At 43.1% G+C, this 16,857-nt stretch overlaps 3 protein-coding genes across 6 annotated transcripts in view; 1 reads left to right on the top strand and 2 right to left on the bottom strand.

Annotated features, from left to right (window-relative positions):
- Positions 1 to 4,002, bottom strand: part of RAB27A (RAB27A, member RAS oncogene family) — a gene marked incomplete at its 3' end in the record, with an annotated part of 73,359 nt that extends 69,357 nt beyond the window's left edge. Inside the window, 1 exon segment of the mRNA XM_034783174.1 lies at positions 3,881 to 4,002.
- On the bottom strand, positions 1,295 to 3,999 carry PIGBOS1 (PIGB opposite strand 1). 3 transcript variants are annotated; one of them, XM_034783181.1, is made up of 2 exons: positions 3,380 to 3,832; positions 1,295 to 2,450 (listed from the first exon to the last, which is right to left on the bottom strand). In XM_034783181.1, exon 2 carries the CDS (start codon positions 2,364 to 2,366, stop codon positions 2,205 to 2,207), a length of 162 nt encoding a protein of 53 aa, XP_034639072.1. In that variant the 5' UTR covers positions 2,367 to 2,450; positions 3,380 to 3,832; the 3' UTR covers positions 1,295 to 2,204. The 3 variants fall into 3 exon arrangements, with proteins under 3 accessions (XP_034639072.1, XP_034639071.1, XP_034639070.1); XM_034783180.1 differs by having other exon boundaries at positions 1,296 to 2,450; positions 3,067 to 3,831; XM_034783179.1 differs by lacking the exon at positions 3,380 to 3,832 and adding an exon at positions 3,881 to 3,999 and having other exon boundaries at positions 1,299 to 2,450.
- Positions 4,003 to 4,159: 157 nt separating the features above from the next.
- The window catches only part of PIGB (phosphatidylinositol glycan anchor biosynthesis class B), a 25,156-nt gene continuing 12,458 nt past the window's right edge, over positions 4,160 to 16,857 (top strand). For both annotated transcript variants that reach the window (XR_004647356.1, XM_034783170.1), the window contains exons 1-10: positions 4,160 to 4,304; positions 5,897 to 6,032; positions 6,429 to 6,546; positions 7,665 to 7,769; positions 7,969 to 8,099; positions 9,114 to 9,254; positions 9,757 to 9,808; positions 11,246 to 11,457; positions 13,921 to 13,985; positions 16,197 to 16,410. Coding sequence is in view for 1 of the 2 variants with exons in the window: in XM_034783170.1 (XP_034639061.1) it covers positions 4,175 to 4,304; positions 5,897 to 6,032; positions 6,429 to 6,546; positions 7,665 to 7,769; positions 7,969 to 8,099; positions 9,114 to 9,254; positions 9,757 to 9,808; positions 11,246 to 11,457; positions 13,921 to 13,985; positions 16,197 to 16,410 (1,304 nt within the window). In the remaining variant the exon portion in view is untranslated. The remainder of the gene's footprint in view (positions 4,305 to 5,896; positions 6,033 to 6,428; positions 6,547 to 7,664; positions 7,770 to 7,968; positions 8,100 to 9,113; positions 9,255 to 9,756; positions 9,809 to 11,245; positions 11,458 to 13,920; positions 13,986 to 16,196; positions 16,411 to 16,857) is intronic.

Here is a 16,857-nt window from a genome sequence, read left to right as displayed (position 1 = left end):
ACTCACCTGAGGTCCCTTCCATGGGGTCATGGTCTTGGATACTGGCTTGGATACATGGTCTTGGATACCCTCTTGGGAGGGTACTTCAGTCAGGCTGAGAAAAAGATCCTGGCTGTTGGGGAGAATGGAGTGCTGTGTGCTCTCCGCAAGCTCGTCCTCCTCCTCCTCCTCTTCCCCATCCGCAGAATCCTCAGGTGTAGCTGATGAGATTATCCCCGCCTCAGAATCCACGGTCAGAGGTGGGGTAGTGGTGGCGGGCCCCCCTAGAATTGCATGCAGCTCAGCGTGGAAGCAGCACGTCTGCGGCTCTGACCCAGAGCGACCGTTTGCCTCCTTTGTTTTCTGGTATGCTTGTCTGAGCTCTTTGACTTTCATGCGGCACTGCTCTGAGTCCCTATTGTGGCCTCTCTCCATCATGCCCTTGGAGATTTTTTCAAAAAGTTTTGCCATTTTGTCTTTTCGAACAAAGTTCTGCTAGCATTGAATCCTCTCCCCATATAGTGATCAGACCCAGTACCTCCCGTACGGTCCATGCTGGTGCTCTTTTTCGATTATTGGCCTACATGGTTACCTGTGCTGATGAGCTCTCTGTGGTCACTTGTGCTCTCCTGTGCTGGAGAAACAGGAAATGAAATTCAAATGTTCGCGGGGCTTTTCCTGTTTACCTGGCCAGTGCATCCGAGTTCAGATTGCTGTCCAGAGCGGTCACAATGGTGCACTGTGGGATAGCTCCCGGAGGCCAATACCATCGAATTGGGGCCACACTAACCCTAATTCGAAATGACAATATCGATTTTGGTGCTACTCCACTCGTCGGGGAAGGAGTACAGAAATCCATTTTAAGAGCCCTTTATTTCGAAATAAATGGCTTCGTTGTGTGGACAGGTGCAGGGTTAATTCGATTTAATGCTGCTAAATTCGAATTAAACTCATAGTGTAGACCAGGCCTATGTCTAATTTTCTACTTTTACAGCATGAAGGTTGTAACATGCTATTAAAGAGCTAAGAAACTCAGTGGTGGGTCACACACACGCCACTCTCAGATCACACATACACCTCTACCCCGATAAACACGGTCCTCTGGAGCCAAAAAATCTTACCGCGCTATAGGTGAGACTGCGTTATATCGAACTTGCTTTGGCCCCCCTGCTCCTTGTACCGACCACCCCCTCCAGAGACCCCCCCATCCCTAATCACCTCCTACCCAACCCCCGTGCTCCCTGTACCCTGACTGCCTCAACCCCTATCCACACCCCCCACCCCATGACAGGCACTCACCGGCAGTGGTGGGAAGCAGAGCAGTCCAGCCCCAGCCCACTCCACTCCGCCAGCTTCCAGCCACGGCGCTCCGCTTCCTGACGCCAGTGAGAGTGAGGTGGTTGGGGAGAGGACACCCCCCCGTACTCACCTGTAGCAGGAAGCAGAGCGCCGCAGCTGGGAGCTAGCGGCGTGGAGTGGGTTGGGGCTGGGCTTCTCTGCTTCCCACCGCTGCTGGTGAATGTGGGGAGATTGGGGAAAGGACGTCCCCTGCACTTACCTGCGGCGGGAAGTAGAGCAACGTAGCCCCAGCCCGCTCCGCTTTCCTTGCCCCGGCCCCAGTAGTGTCGCTGGGGGGTGGGGAAAGGTCCCGCACTCACCGGTTGCAGTAAGCGGAGCAGCCCAGCCCCAGCCCGCTCCACTCCACCAGCTCCCAGCCATGGTGCTCAGCTTCCCGCTGCAGGTGAGTACGGGGGGGTGGGGGACGTCCTTTCCCCAACCTCCCTGCACTCACCGGTGGCGGGAAGCAGAGCGCAGGGAGCTGACATGCTGATCCTCCGGAGCATTGCTTTACCGCGTTGTATACAAACCCACGTTATATCGGGTCACGTTATATCAGAGTAGAGGTGTACTACAAGTATGCTTTCTATTCCCAATGGGGTTAGGACTAAGGGCAGAGTGACAGACCTAACTCTGAATCTGCATAAGACTAGAAACCTATAATTTTAAAGAAAAAGGTCAGTGGAATCAAATGCAGTTCGGTCAATGTATGTGCAACTGGCCATCTAAGAAAACACCATGTTTACATTAATTAAAAAGCATATTTATTCTTCACCAAGATAGTCTATTCTTCAAAAGAAATTGATGTATGTTATTTTGTTTTTCTCTTGGAAAGAAAGTTTACAGTGTCCAAACCAATATCACCAAGCAGCTCCATGTAATCTCTGCTATTCTTTCTTCTCTTCTAGTTCTGGTGCTTGCAGCTTTTCTTTTAATTTATTCTGTTTTCTGTGATATTGTTCAAATATTGGTTTATAGATGTAGAATCCTCCTGCAACTCCAAGGAGAGCCCCCAGAAAGATATGAGGTAATGGCAGTTTACCATACATTTTAACAGCCAAAGCTGTAACTTGTCACACCTGTCTTCAAAGATACTCTAAAGACATCTGAGTAGCCAAGCAAAATCTTCAGATCTACATATAAATGAAAGTGAATGTAAAGTGTTACTCACTGTAATGTTTGTTGCAGTCCAAAAAGAATGAAGTATTGACACGTGACTATCAGTGTTATTTTGGGTAGGGGCTGCTATACAAAACAAAAAATATTCTGCCGTCATCCATGCACACAATTTCCACTTAAATCAATTTGAACTGTAAACAGATGGGTCTAAGACCAATATAAATATTTGTATTTTGCACCTAAAATGCAGTAACATAAGAATTATGGCTCTGTTCCACTTTTCAGAGCAAGAACGCCAACCATGATTAACAGTCGGTGTTCAGTTACTTATGGCAAGATAGAAGTGCTGCTCTCTTGTAAAAAGCAGGTTTCTCTTGGTTTCATGGAGGAGCTGGATCACACATTCTGTAATGTATAATACAAAGATCAGGAGCCTGGAGGTCTTTTTCCTCTCTCTCCAGTAAGGATTGAGGTTTTTATGGGTACTAGCTCCAATATCAGCCAATAGATCACATTTGCCTGTCAGCTCTTCAGTAGAGGGAATGTGTTTGTCCATTTTGTAAGGCAGTGCCATAGTTAAATGATAAACATAAAATTATGGTAGAAAACTTTTTCAGCATTTCCCCAAACCTTTTAGAAGGTCAGCTCCCCTTCAGAAAGTTGAAGCCAGTTACAGTCTCCTTCAACAGCAGCGTTAGTAGGGCAGGATAGGGAAAACTTCCACTGCCACTGCTCTGTGTCCGTTTGCAGTTAGTGTCTCTCCCCCGAGGCAATGCCCCCACCCGGGGGCATGCTGCCTTAGCTCACAGCAATCTGGATTTCAATGGCGGTACACTAAGTATTGGTCACTAGGTGTAACTGACAGAAGTGCTACTTGAAATCCCTGTTACCAGCGCCTCGGTGACAGGCGCCGCATGGATTAAGGCTCGGGGCCACGACCCACCAGCTCTTTCCAGACTCCAGCTTCCGACGCCAGCGGGACTATCCAGGCAGCGCAGAGCTGTGGACGGAAACAGCTGAGATCGCCGGACACGGGAGAGCTGAAGCCCGAGAGGCGCCTCAAGACGAGCGCGCCCAGCTTCCCGAGGGGGAGGCGGCGTGCGAGAGAGGCGCTTCCCGCGGCCCTTCGCCCTCCCACGAGACCGGGGCAGAATTTAGGGGCGGAGGGAGAACGAGGGGGCGGCGCCCCATGGCCCGAGCACAGCCAAGGAAAGGCACGGAGGCGGGGGCAGCTGTGGAGGGAGCGGATCCCGCTGCCCCGTGCACGGGAGCAGAGCAGGGCTGAGCGAAGCTGAAAGGGGCACAGCCACCCGCCCCCCATCGTCAATCGGGGCAGGGATCGAGAAGCGGGAGGAGACTCCCGGGACATCAGCCCCCGCCTCCCTGCCCAGAGCCCAGCCCCGCAAACCCCTCCCGCCGCGGAGCCCCGCGCGCGCCGCCTTACCTTCGAGACCCCTTCGTCGAACCGATTAAACCAGCGAGAGGAAACCTCCATAGGCCAGACAAGCTGCCGGAAGTACAGTCTAGCCCCCGCCCCGAGGGACATAATCTCTCACCCCTCTGAATTTCATCCCATATTCCCGCCCCTAAATACTCTTCCGCACATGCGCTCACCCAGCCCCCGCAAGCTCCGGCAGGGCTGCAGCCTCGCCCCCGAGCGTCACTCTGGCTCCGCCCAAGGCGGAAGTGCGAGTGGCCCGACAGGCCTCGAGGCTCCGTGCAGGGAGCTGCGTCCGACATGCAGGCGGGGGGTGGAGGCGGGTTCTTCCCCCGCGGCCGGACCCGCAGTGCCGACACCGTGCGGCTCCGCAAGAGAAAATCTGCGCTGTACAGCGCTGCCCCGGGGGCCGGCGGGGAGCGGGGCCCAGGTGAGGGGCGCCCGGGAGAGGAGACGCTCTGGGGGAAGGGCCTGAGGCTGGACACGCGGTGGAGTAGACAGAGAGCTGTGTCCCGCTCAGCTCTCTGACCCCGGGCGGCAGCGATCGGAGAGGGAGCTCCGCCGCTTAGCGAGACACCCCTACAGAGGGGCGGGCTGTGTCCCGCCGGCTGCTTGGGCGGGGGTTGAGAGGCGCCAGTACCGCGGGGGTGGTCTCGACACCTTCCCAGCCAAGAGTGGGCCAGGTGCCTGCAGTCTCTTCCTGTTGTTAGTTGGGCCAGTGGGAGGAACCCAAGGGGCTTCTTAATCACGCCAGGTTGCGTGTGCAAATATTTTCTTCAAGGGGCGGAGGAAGCAGTCCTTGCTGAAACTCTGCCCGCAAACTCACCTCCTTGAGACTCCAACGTGAGATGTCATTTGCAGCAGATTGTGCACTTCAAAACTTGGTATATATGTTCTGCTAGACTTCACCGTTGGTTAGGATAGGATACACCCATGATTACATGAAGACGTAAGAAAAGTAGCATGTTCCCAAAGTCAAGTGATGACATTAGAATCTAAACTTTTACGTTAAAAAGTTTCTAGCTCACATTTGTAAAGAGAAACTGGAGAAATCTGTATAGCTGATGTGCTTGAGTTGAGTTTGTAGACGGTCTCCAGCAGAGGGGAGGAGCAGCAGTTGCAGCTAGTTGGCAGTAAGGGAGGGAGCAGCCTGACCCAGCAATTACCATCAGAGCAGATTAGGCTCCCAAAGGTGTCATTCTGCTGCCATCATTGCTGGGAAAGAAGGAGGCTACCATAACTGACCCTGTAGCAGGGGACTCTGAAGAACATTGGTTGCCACCACTGTAACCTTGGGAAAGTAACGCTTTTTTGGTTGCTCCAAGTGTCTTCCATCCATTCTTCACATACTTTGATCAGTTGTGAAATAGTTATTGTTAATTCAAATGGACATCAGAGTCAGTAACCAGTGAAATGAACAGGACTACTCACACCGCAGCCAATTTTTCAGTTCTGCAAAATCAGACACTACTACAGCAGTTACATTTGATTCATGTTTACAAACTTGCGAGCCAGTGGCTTACTTTAAAAATACTTAAAAAAAAAGCTGAGATTCCACAGAAGAGAGCAACTTTTAAAAAAAAAAAAAAGAGGGAAGCTGGCTGTGGGGAAGAATAACTAACCCAAAGCCATTAACTCTTTCTTCTCACTAATAACTGTCCAAGGTACTTGTTTGAAAAGTTCTCACTAAATTCAGTTTTAATTTGGATTTCGATCCTTCTTCAGTCACTGCAATTGATTTGATGATACAGTAGTTTGCAATCATTTAAGACTTCAACATGGAATCAAACTGGAGGCTGTGAGGAATAATGCTGTTAAAGTGCAAACAGCAAAATGGGACATAAAATGATGGAACTTCTTGACAAATGTACGATAATGTTACCATATATCTCATTTCTAAGATGAGGCTACTATACAGTTCAAAGCTATCATTTTAAAGAGAATGCCTTTGTTCAATCATCAGTAGCCATAAGCAATTATTATTTCAGGGACTTTCTCCAAACTAATGTTTTGCTTTCTCAGAGCTTATTGGCGAAAACATTTATCTGGTCTTGTTTACCATAACTCTGCGAGTACTTAACTGCTTTTTAGTCCAGACAAGCTTTGTTCCAGATGAATACTGGCAGTCGCTTGAAGTTGCACATCATATGGTTTTCAAATATCCTTTGCTTTTTGAAGTTAAAATGAGTGGAATCTTTCTAGAACTGAACTAAGTGTGCTCACTTTTTCATTTTGTCGTAATTGTGTCCTTTATACTGTAATAACATCTCTTTATGATGACTTTATTGCCCCAATAATGCTCTCTCTGCTCCATGCTTTTGTATCCTAGTAACTTGCTTGGAGCTATGTCACTACCACTGTCCTTTTTTGGTAGGAAGAGTGTTAAGCTAGAGGTTTCCCTGGCAGTGAGAAATTAATATGACCATTGGCAGAAATCACTAATTGACAGTGGCCACAGAGTAAGATTTTTAACAAAGAATCAGGAAATCCTGAGAATAAGTAGAACACTAACAGGAAAACTTTTAAGTTCTTTAAATATCCTTAATATTACTAATTATGGCTACTTGACCTGGGAATGGACAGAAGGTTTAAGGGGTTATTCATACCCACTACTATTTGCAACTATCTACAGAGTTTTACAGCTACTGGCAAAGGATGATGTTCAGCTGCTGGTAAGTATAAAGGAAATATTTTTTTAAAGCCCAGCTACAACTTACAATTAATTTAATTTCAAACCGTTGTAGGTAGGAAATTTAACTGTCCTCCTCATGAAATGAAAGACCCTGGTTTGGCCATTGGATCCATGTGAGTGCAACACTTGCCAGCGCATGAAGCCTCAATTAAGTTAATGTGGCTCTGCCTGGTCACAAGGGTCCACCTGCATGGCTCCAGTGGCAGGGGTGGGGCTGAAGACTATAGATGGTGATTCTTGATCTCTATCAACCTCTTCAAACGTCAAAGAAGATAGTGTTGTACCTCTAGTAAGGTTAAAATTTTGTCAGTTATTTTTAGTAAAAGTCACAGACAGATCATGGGCAATAAAGAAAAATTCATGGAAACCTGCAACCTGCCCATGACTTTTAGTACAAATAACGGAGTGATGGGACTGAAGCGGGGGGGGGGGGGGGGAAGAGAGAGAGGCTGACAGCTCCAGCCCCCACCGCAGCTGTTGCGGCGGGTGCTGTAGCCAAAGTAGTCACAGAGGTTCTTTAAAGTCATGGAATTCGTGATCTCTGTGATTAAATCATATCCTTAGCCATTAGACTCAGAACATGATTTACTCAGTAGCTCTTTAATTAGCAGATTACTTTGGCTGCAAGTATAAGACCAGGACTGCAAATAACTAACAACTCAACAGAATCTGAGGGTAGGTTTTTTTCAAAAGCACTCGGTATTGACATAATTGCTTCCATTGAAGACAATGAATAAAACTCCCATTGATTTCATTTAAAGATGAGTTACATCATTGTGGAACAATTTTGAAAGTGCTGCCTTGAGTTTCTGGAAACTTTCAATTGAATGTCAAATTAACTCACTGTCTTTGATTGGTTTTAATAGAAACTCTGGACTCATCTTTCTCTAGGACTACGGTATTTAAAATAATAAGAGCTTTCCATCAAAACGTACAGAGGACAGTCATATACCTTTAGTTTCCTCCGTGGATTGATGTTTCAAGAATCTCCTAGTTTTATATATTGCAATTAAACTTGGGAGTTAATAGGGGCTTCAGGAAACAAGAGTCAGAAAAATAAATAAACTTTTTTTTTTTTTTTTTTTTTTGTTAACATAGATTTGGATCCCTAGACTTGTGCAAGCAGTTCTGTCAGCTCTAGCAGACGTAAAGCTTTACTCATTAGTGAGACACCTAGAAAATGCAGAAACAGCAAAGTGGGTGGTGAGTCTCAGCCTTGAAATACGTGTCTTGTGTATGTGCCTTATAGTATTTTAGCATACAGTGTACTGCAGAACTTAAGAAATGGTTTAATGATATTAAATGTCAGCACTGAAGTCTAAAACTTTTCAATCACCTCTTTCCTTAAAGGCTATATAAATATTGTATTAACACCTCCCCTGTTGTTCATAATTGTTTTTAGTACCTTTGCCAGTTGTGCTCTTGGTTTACATGGTATTGCTGTACCAGAACTCTAACAAACACCATGGAAACAGTTCTCACCATCTTTGCTCTTTTCTACTATCCAATGGAAGGCTCAAAGATAAGGAGTAGGTGAGAGAATTTACACTAACAACATTATCCCAACCAAAGGTTACCAATCAAAATGGATGCAACTGTTAAAATAATGCTTTCTGTTCATATATAAACTTTTCCTGCCTTTTTGATATCCTCCCTGATGTTTTACGTCTGTCTGAACAAGTGCACAGGCTTCTGAATTTAGAAAGATTAGTTCAAGTTGTATAAAGATAATGTGGAAGATAACTATTCCTTTTGTTACTGAGGGTGAAATTCATCCAAAGGCATAGGTTCAGTGCAGTGACATGCAAACCAATTAAGCTTCAAGGCAAGACTGCATAGATGGAACACCTGCAAGTTCTCTATGTGCCAAGACTTCTTTGTGCTGGTTCCAAGTAAGCTGTTGGGGATGGGGCCATAGGAAACTAATCCTTAGCTGATCCAGCAACCCAAACCCCTCAGTTTGTGGAGAAACTGCAGCTGTTCTAGTTCCTGAGTGGAATGGTAACTGGTGTTGCTGGTGCACATGTCTACAGGGGATGGTAGTGGATGTGTAAAATTACTATTCTGCTGTTCCTCATTTCAAACCAAATAATCACCTATGGGGGACATTAATTTCATCTTTAGGGCAGTGTAGAGACACTTAATTTGTGAGAACTTAGGAAGGACATGAAAGATGGTCACTCAAGCCAAACAAGTATTCAGAGTCAATGTATTAACTAATTTTGAACTGAGTAATTACTCTTTTAAAAAGCCTGTATATACTTTCTAGTTAGATACTTAGTCTTGCATAGTTTAATTTACTACACAGTTTTTTCATAGAAGCAGGCCAATAAGCAAGTGTTTGCACCCAAAGATTCAAGGTTAAAGGCAGTGCTGTGTACTGAAGTCTGTATGTTGTACTTGCCTGAGTCAGCGTCCAGAAACATGGTGACATGAAAAATGTGATACTCCTGTCACATTGGACTAAAATATCATATAGCGAAAAAGCAATTAAGTCTCTTTACAATTGTACTCTGACTGTTTCATTAATATTTTCTTCATTTCTAGTTGCAAATATTTAACTTTGGTAGCACTTGCATTTATTATTCGTCCAACTGCTGTAATTCCATGGATACCTTTGGTGCTCAGGCATTTCTGGCAAGAACAAAAGAAGGTAGACCTTGTTCTATACAGCTGTATTCCAGTAGGGTAAGTGTTTTATTCAGTGATTTATGACACTATGCATACTAAATAGTAACTATTATATGTTACCATCTATAACCATCCTAACAGGATTCATTTAGGCATTCTGCTTATCAATATTTACTTTTTTTTTTTTAATAACTAATAAGACTGTAGCCAGGGGCAGGACACCTCCTGAACGTTTCAACTTAGGGAGATGTGCAAAAGTGAAGAATAAAACACTGGCAACAGTTTGGAGAAGGGCCTTGCTTACAGTACAAACGCTGTGTATCCCCACAAGAGGGAGGTTTCATGGAAAGATTTCATGAGGGGAAAATATGAAGAGGACCTCCAAGCCAACCAGTGGTTGTTCCCAAAAGTCTAAGTGTTGGTGATTCACTCTAAGTAACTGTGACTAGTTTAGGGGACAGTGACACACAATAAATTGTAGAGGCAAGCTGAAGAAAAGTGTAATCTAAACATTCAGAAGATGCCAGTAATACAAGGAGCTTTTTCTTGATTTTTGCAGATTGGCCACTCTAGGGATTTCTTTAATAATTGATCGTGTATTTTTTGGTGAGGTAAGTTGCCATACAATGTTAGAAATGCTTACAAATTTAATTTAAGACAATTTTGTACTTGGGCAGATGGTTCCACATTTTCCTAATTCAAGAGCTGTCGCTGTCTCAGTGATTTGAGATCTGTACTGTACATTCTGCCTTTGGCATCACCTCTAATAACAGTTTGTCTGTATCCTATAATCTTATAATTCTAGCCATTAATATCTATGCTTATGTTAAATCACTAGAATGCCATTTCAAATAAGACCAACAATGCAGTGGCTTCTCAATTCACTGATACTTAGTATCAGTGTTCAGAGATATTTGAATGTTGATGTAATGATACACAGAGTAACTAAACTCTACACTGGTATTCTCTGCAGCATATCTTATGTTCTGGGAGAGTTGTAGTGTTATGGTTAGCTCAGCATTAATTTCTGTTAGGATGGCTCAGGTGTAGCGTTTTGGTATTTATTTGCTTCTATAAGTATTTACAGATCCTAGCTAGCACTGTCCTAGTAAACCTGCTTGTGAAACTTCTCATTTCTGACATCTTGTGTTACCATAAAGTATTCAGCAGTTTAATACTTACCTACAAAAGCTGCTTTCTGTAGACGGCATCAATTTATGTAAAACAAAGATTAGCAAAAGCTCCAACTCATATCCTGCATGTTTTCAACTTTCACGCAGGTAAAGATGCACAGCTCTTAGGGTAAGAAGTGTTAAATATATTGATGACTGTTGCCGATATTACTGTAAAATGGACAATTTTGGCAAACCTTGAAGTTGTCCATCTAACCCAATGTCATATAATATGTAGAAAAGATTTTTTCCAAGCAGGAGACATTACAGAGGTAACAGAGAAGTACTAGAGCAATATTCAAGCGGGCAGAGGAGAATTCTATAGGGCTCAAAGGGATGTATAAAATATTTAGGGTAGGATTTTCAGAAGTGCTCAGCATTGATCTAACTGCTTCCATTGAAGCAAATGGTAACTTAAATAGGAGCAGATTACACCAATGTCGAGCAATTTTGAGACTCCTGCCCCTGTTTCTTTAAAAAAAGTTCTATGGACAACCCATGTCTCATTTAAAGGATTCAATAACTTTAAAAGATGAGCCTGTACTTTTTGTGGAAGTCAATTAGTGACCACCTAAGACGGATTGTATGTAGATTTTTAAAACATTTCCCATTTGTCTTGTTCAACATAAAAGACCTGTTCTGTATAATAGAAAAGTAGAAAACTTTCAAACCATAAAGCTTGTAACTTGTATTAATTGCTGAAAGTAACTAAATTGCTTTCACAAGATAGTTTTTACTTTAAAAACTTGCTGTAATGATTTTAGGTAAAAATGTAAATCATGGTATCTTTTAATGCCGGTGCTGCATAACAGAACCGGACAGACTTAATCTAACATTTTCATACTTAACATTAATTCATTTTTTTTAATCTTTCAGTGGATACTGGTTCAGATGAAATTCTTGAAGTTTAATGTGCTACAGAATTTGGGGACATTTTATGGTTCTCATCCTTGGCATTGGTACTTGAGCCAGGGATTGCCGGTTATTTTGGGCACCCATCTACCCTTCTTTATTCACGGCTGCATCCAGGCCCCAAAGAGGTACCGGATCTTTCTAGTGGTAGTGGTTTGGACATTGTTGGTATACAGGTAAGCTCCCTTAAATGTAATTAACTTTGAACCAGTCACATTATTTTTAAAGTCAAAGTCATAACTTATTTTCTCTAGAACAAAATTTTGAAATTAATGCAAAGAAAGTTGCATTCAAATGGCAGTGTCCAATGAATTAAACAAATTATCCAAATATTTTACAATTAATTACTCAATGGTATGACACAGCTGCATTTAACCCTACTACAGTGGCTTAACGGAATCATTCTAAACTGTTGTTGGTGGCACAGTAAGTGATTAGAGAGCAGATTGGGCATTGCAGCAAAATTGAAAACTTCTCTGAATCACTAAAAGGTGTTTGCTTTCAGCAGCAGAATGAGTTTGAAAGTTTTGTTTACCTGAGGCTTGTTAAAGAAAATCACATTCTTTTGTTCAATTTCACTCAAGATTTCTGAAATCTTCTGTAAAGACTTGCATATGGAGCAATTCAAATATTATTACAATATAAAAATCAGTCCTGTCTTGTGTCATAGCGGGGAGGGATAGCTCAGTGGTTTGAGCATTGGCCTGCTAAATCCAGGGTTGTGAGTTCAGTCCTTGAGGGGGCCATTTAGGGAACTGGGGTAAAAATCTGTCTGGGGATTGGTCCTGCTTTGAGCAGGGGGTTGGACTAGATGACCTCCTGAGGTCCCTTCCAACCCTGATATTCTATGACTCCATTTTGACAACAACCAGAGGTGAAGGTCGCAGTTTGCAAGGGATGAGAAATGGCAGTGAGGATTAGTTTGTTCAGGCTCTTCACACACAACTCACTGTAGAAACATACCGTTCCATGTGAAGGTGAAACAGATGACAGTGATTATTTAAATATCAAACAATGTTAAAGGTCTTCCCCTGTTTCAGAACATGGTATTAATAAAATATAGAAAAATTTGTAACTGGGTCACAGTTGTGACATCAGTCATTAGTCCAGCTCAAAACTGAGGGATGCAAAGATGGTTTTAAACTACCTTGCACTGGCCCAATGCTGTACGGCTCCAGTCCCCTGGCACAAGCTAAAGTAGTCTGATACCCTAATCATGCCCCCTGCACTACCTGCAGGAGGGGTTGGCATAGGAGCCACTGTGATAATTATACATCACTTGATCCAGGTATAATGGGGTGGGCCTCCTGTGGCTGACTCCACAAGTTATAGGACTGTATTGAGTAGCACTATGGTGCACAGCTGTCCTAGCTTAGATGAATCTTGGCTCCATAGTTGTAGTGTGCCCAGCTAAGTTTTGATTCACCACCAGCACTTTTCCTCACTTGGCATTTTGAACAGCAGCTTATGACAAGGGAACAGTCTCTCCTTACAGGTTGCATCCCTGACCATATCTTGATAAATAGCCATTGATGGACCTACCCTCCTTGAACTTACCTAATTCTTTATAGTTTTGGCCTTCACAACATCCCCTGACAAAGAGTTCCACAGGTTAACACTGTGTTGTGTGACATAATACTTTGTTTTGTTTTAAACCTGCTGCATGTTAATTTCATTGGGTGACCCCCGGTTCTTGTGTTATGTGACGGGGTAAATAACATTTCCTTATTTACTTTCTCCATTTTTGTTGTCCTTCTCTGTACCTTTTCCAATTCTAATATATCTTTGAGATGGGGATACCAGAACTGCATGCAGTATTCAAGGTGTGGGCATACCATGGATTTATAGAGTGGCATTATGATATTTTCTGTCTTATCTCTTTCCTAATGGTTCCTAACATGATTAGCTTTTTTGGACTGCTGCTGCATATTGAGCGGATGTTTTCAGAGTACTATCCACAATGACTCCATGATTTCTTTCTTCAGCAGTAACAGCTAACTTAGACGCCATCATTTTGTTTGTATAGTTGGGATTGTTTTCCAATGTGCATTAGTTTGCATTTATCAGCACTGAATTTTATCTACCGTTTTGTTGCCCAGTCACAAAATTAATAAAGTACTAATTATGATCTAGATTTTAATATGTTCATTCCCAGGGTGTAAAAACATCTACTGTAGGCAGTATGTGATTAATGTCACAATAGTCAAGCACGATATTTATTGTACCTACTTTCTTCATGTAAGTGGGATGACTGAATGCTCCTCCTTATCTGTCTGTTGGAGGCAATTGGCATATGTTAGTAAAGTTCCTGGAAAATAGTAGTTTGTTTGCAGCTGCAGTATGCTCCTGTTTTCTAAAACACTATTATCTGAACCACCACATTAACTGAATCCCTTCCTCGTGCCCCATATATTTCATGCTAGTAGGCAAGGAACGGATTCAGATAATGCGGTGGTTTGATAATAGAGCAGAAATCTCCAGCCAGGACTGTGAGGAGGAGGCTTACTACTCAGTTTTTTAAAAATCTGTTAAAGTTGTCTTTTCTATCCCTACGTGCTATAAAACATGCTATTGAATTGTCAACAAACCTGTGATTTATAGAACTTTATTTCAGTAGTACCATACCTGTTTTGTTACAGCACGTTGAGCCACAAAGAATTCAGGTTTATATATCCCGTACTGCCATTTTGCATGGTGTTTTGTGGTAAGCATTTGGATTTTAAATGTTGTGTGGTGGTGATTACCCTTCTGTAGAAACTTTTTTACATGAAATATAGGCTGTAGATTAGTTATGGTCAAGTTGCATGCTAGCCATAGCTTGTTTAGAATTAGTCTTCTATTCACTTACAGCCCCACCAAAACAGATTGAATCATAGGGGCAGGAGCAGCTATTGCCTAGGTGCACCGCTAAATGTTACCTCTAAAGCAGGGGTGGACAAACTACGGCCCGCCAGCTGTTTTAATCCAGCCCTCGAGATCCCGCTGGGGAGCAGGGTCTGAGGCCACTCCATGCGGCTCCCAGAAGCAGCAGCACGTTCCCCCTCCGGCTCCTACACATAGGGGCAGCCAGGGGGCTCCGCTCTGCAAGTTGCCCCAGCCCCAAGCCCCGACCTTGCAGCTCTCATTGGCCGGGAACTGCGACCAATGGGAGTTGCAGGGGTGGCGCCTGTGGATAGGGCAGCCAGCAGCAGAGCCGCCTGGAGGACATGCCGCTGCTTCCAGGAGCTGCTTGAGGTAAGTGCTGCCCTGAACCTGCACCTTTGATCACCCTCCGAACCCCTCAGTCCCAGCCCTCTTGCACCCCAAACTCCTCATCCTGAGCCCCACCCTAGAGCCTGCACCCACCCCCCCCGCCCTAGCCCTGATCTCCCTCCCGGCCTTAGAACCCCCTCGATCCCAGCCCGGAGTACCCTCGTACACCCCAGAGCCCCCTACTGCACCCTGAATTTCTCATTTCTGGCCCCACCCCAGAGCCCACACCCCAACCCCAATTTCGTGAGCATTCATGGCCCACCATACACTTTCTATACCCAGATGTGGCCCTTGGGCCAAAAAGTTTGACCACCCCTGCTCTAAAGCCATAAAAATAATGAGTTTCTAACATTTAGATTTTCAACAATGCTAATTTTTAGCTGAATCTGTTATTTTATTTCCCATTCATCCCTGGCCCCCCTCAAAAATGCCCTTAAGGTAGTGTCTTTTAAAAAGAAATAGTGTGTGAACCTGTTCTCATGCCCTCTATGACTTTTACAGAATTTATTGTATTTGCAATTACATTTAAAGGTGACCTGCAAAGGTAAAATTGCACTTGTCCTTTTTAGTAACTTTATGATGTAGAAAGGAGGCCTGAAAGGGTATTATTTTAAAAAACTCTTATATTAAATTGTGGTTTTGCCTAGGCTGGAAGAATGACAGTGAGGGCTCTGGTGAATTGATATCACAAAAGCCATGAAAGCTGAGCAAAATTACAAAGAATAGATTTTTGGGACTTGTTAACTCACACAAAGTTGCACCAGTTTAATTTTAAATAGCTTTATTTAAACCAGGGCAACCCTGTGTGGACACTCTTATTTCAGTTTAAGCCAGGCTTATTTTGGTTTAGTTTACATTAATTAGAAATAGATATAACTAAACTAATCATGATTTAAGCTTAATAAGAGTGTCTACACAGGAGTTGCCCTGGTTTAACAAAGTCAATTTAAAAACTAATAGAAGTTGAACTGGTTCATCTTAAGTTTATAGACAAGGTCAGGTGTTTTATACCATCTTGCTTTTTTGTTAACAGCCCACTTAACTGCAGAAAGGTAGCCTTTGATACAGAGTCAACACCCGTCACTGTAATTCTGAAGCTCCCTGCTGCTTTTTTTCCTTCATCCCAGAGCTGCTTAGCACCTAACCCCACTTCCCTTGCTACAGCAGCAATTCATTTGGAGTACAGTAACCTGCTTCAGGCCTTTTTAAAGTGTTGGAGAGACCAGAGAGCCATATTACTGACAGTGGGAAATATGTCGTGTTTTGCCCTACCTGTGACATTTAAACCAGACACTTCAGTAACAGTCTTCCCTTATCATTTGTTCAGACTGATTCACTGTCCTCTTCTTAAATGATTTCCCACCCTACGGAATTAACTACAAGCCTAGAAAAATTAAGCCCTAATTGCGGCTCTGAATTGCAAAATAGGTTCAATTTTATTAACTTTAGAGTGTGGAATCCATATGAAACATGCCCCTTTTTTCCATTCTAAACAAAAAACTGGAGTGGGTAGTGACTTTGACTGTATCAAAACAAGGAACTGTTTTACTTCTAATTTAGCCACGACTAATCAATTTTCAGTAAGTTGCACTATGTCAAAAGAAAGCTGTAGACTAATTAACACTTGCCTATCTGCTTAACTATTTTATATTTCTCACTTTAGGATATTCTCTTAAACAATTGAAAACATGGAAGAAATCAGCAATAACCTTCCTGCTTTTATCAAATTTACTCCCAGCCCTGTACACGGGTTTGATTCACCAGCGTGGCTCTCTTGATGTCATGATTCATATGCAGCAGCTCTGTAACAATTCTTCTAACCAATCATGGGCTTCTGTCTTTGTAATGATGCCATGCCACTCTACTCCTTTTTACAGGTAATAAAGTAGCTAATACAATTTGTAATACTAAAGCTACTCAAGCATACAATTTCCCCCCCTCAAATATATTGAATTATTTGAGGGATAATGTTAATCGATTACCAAATTGTTCAGTCTGTCTTAACTCTGTATGAAATAATAAATTGGAAATGTGGATCTTTCATATTGTTTATTCCACCCAGCATCTGCATTTTTCCTGTGTTACCAAAACAGCTTAGTGTTAGACATATATTTGCCCTAGCAGTTTGCATTGCTTCACTCCTTCTCCAATATATAACTACTGCAGGGAGTCAAGATTTAATTCTTATTTCCTTGACTTCTGCTAGCAGGTTAACAGCAGATAGAACTATTATGTATGACATGACTAAAGTAACTCTTCCAGAACTATGTAACACATCCTGATATATATATAAAAATTAAAGGATTAACATAATATAATATTTT

This window comes from Trachemys scripta, chromosome 10 (assembly GCF_013100865.1).
Source record: "Trachemys scripta elegans isolate TJP31775 chromosome 10, CAS_Tse_1.0, whole genome shotgun sequence".
Classification (NCBI taxonomy): domain Eukaryota; kingdom Metazoa; phylum Chordata; order Testudines; family Emydidae; genus Trachemys; species Trachemys scripta.
The sequence above is the reverse complement of the archived record's forward strand: the minus strand, read 5'-3'. Positions and strand labels throughout refer to the sequence as shown.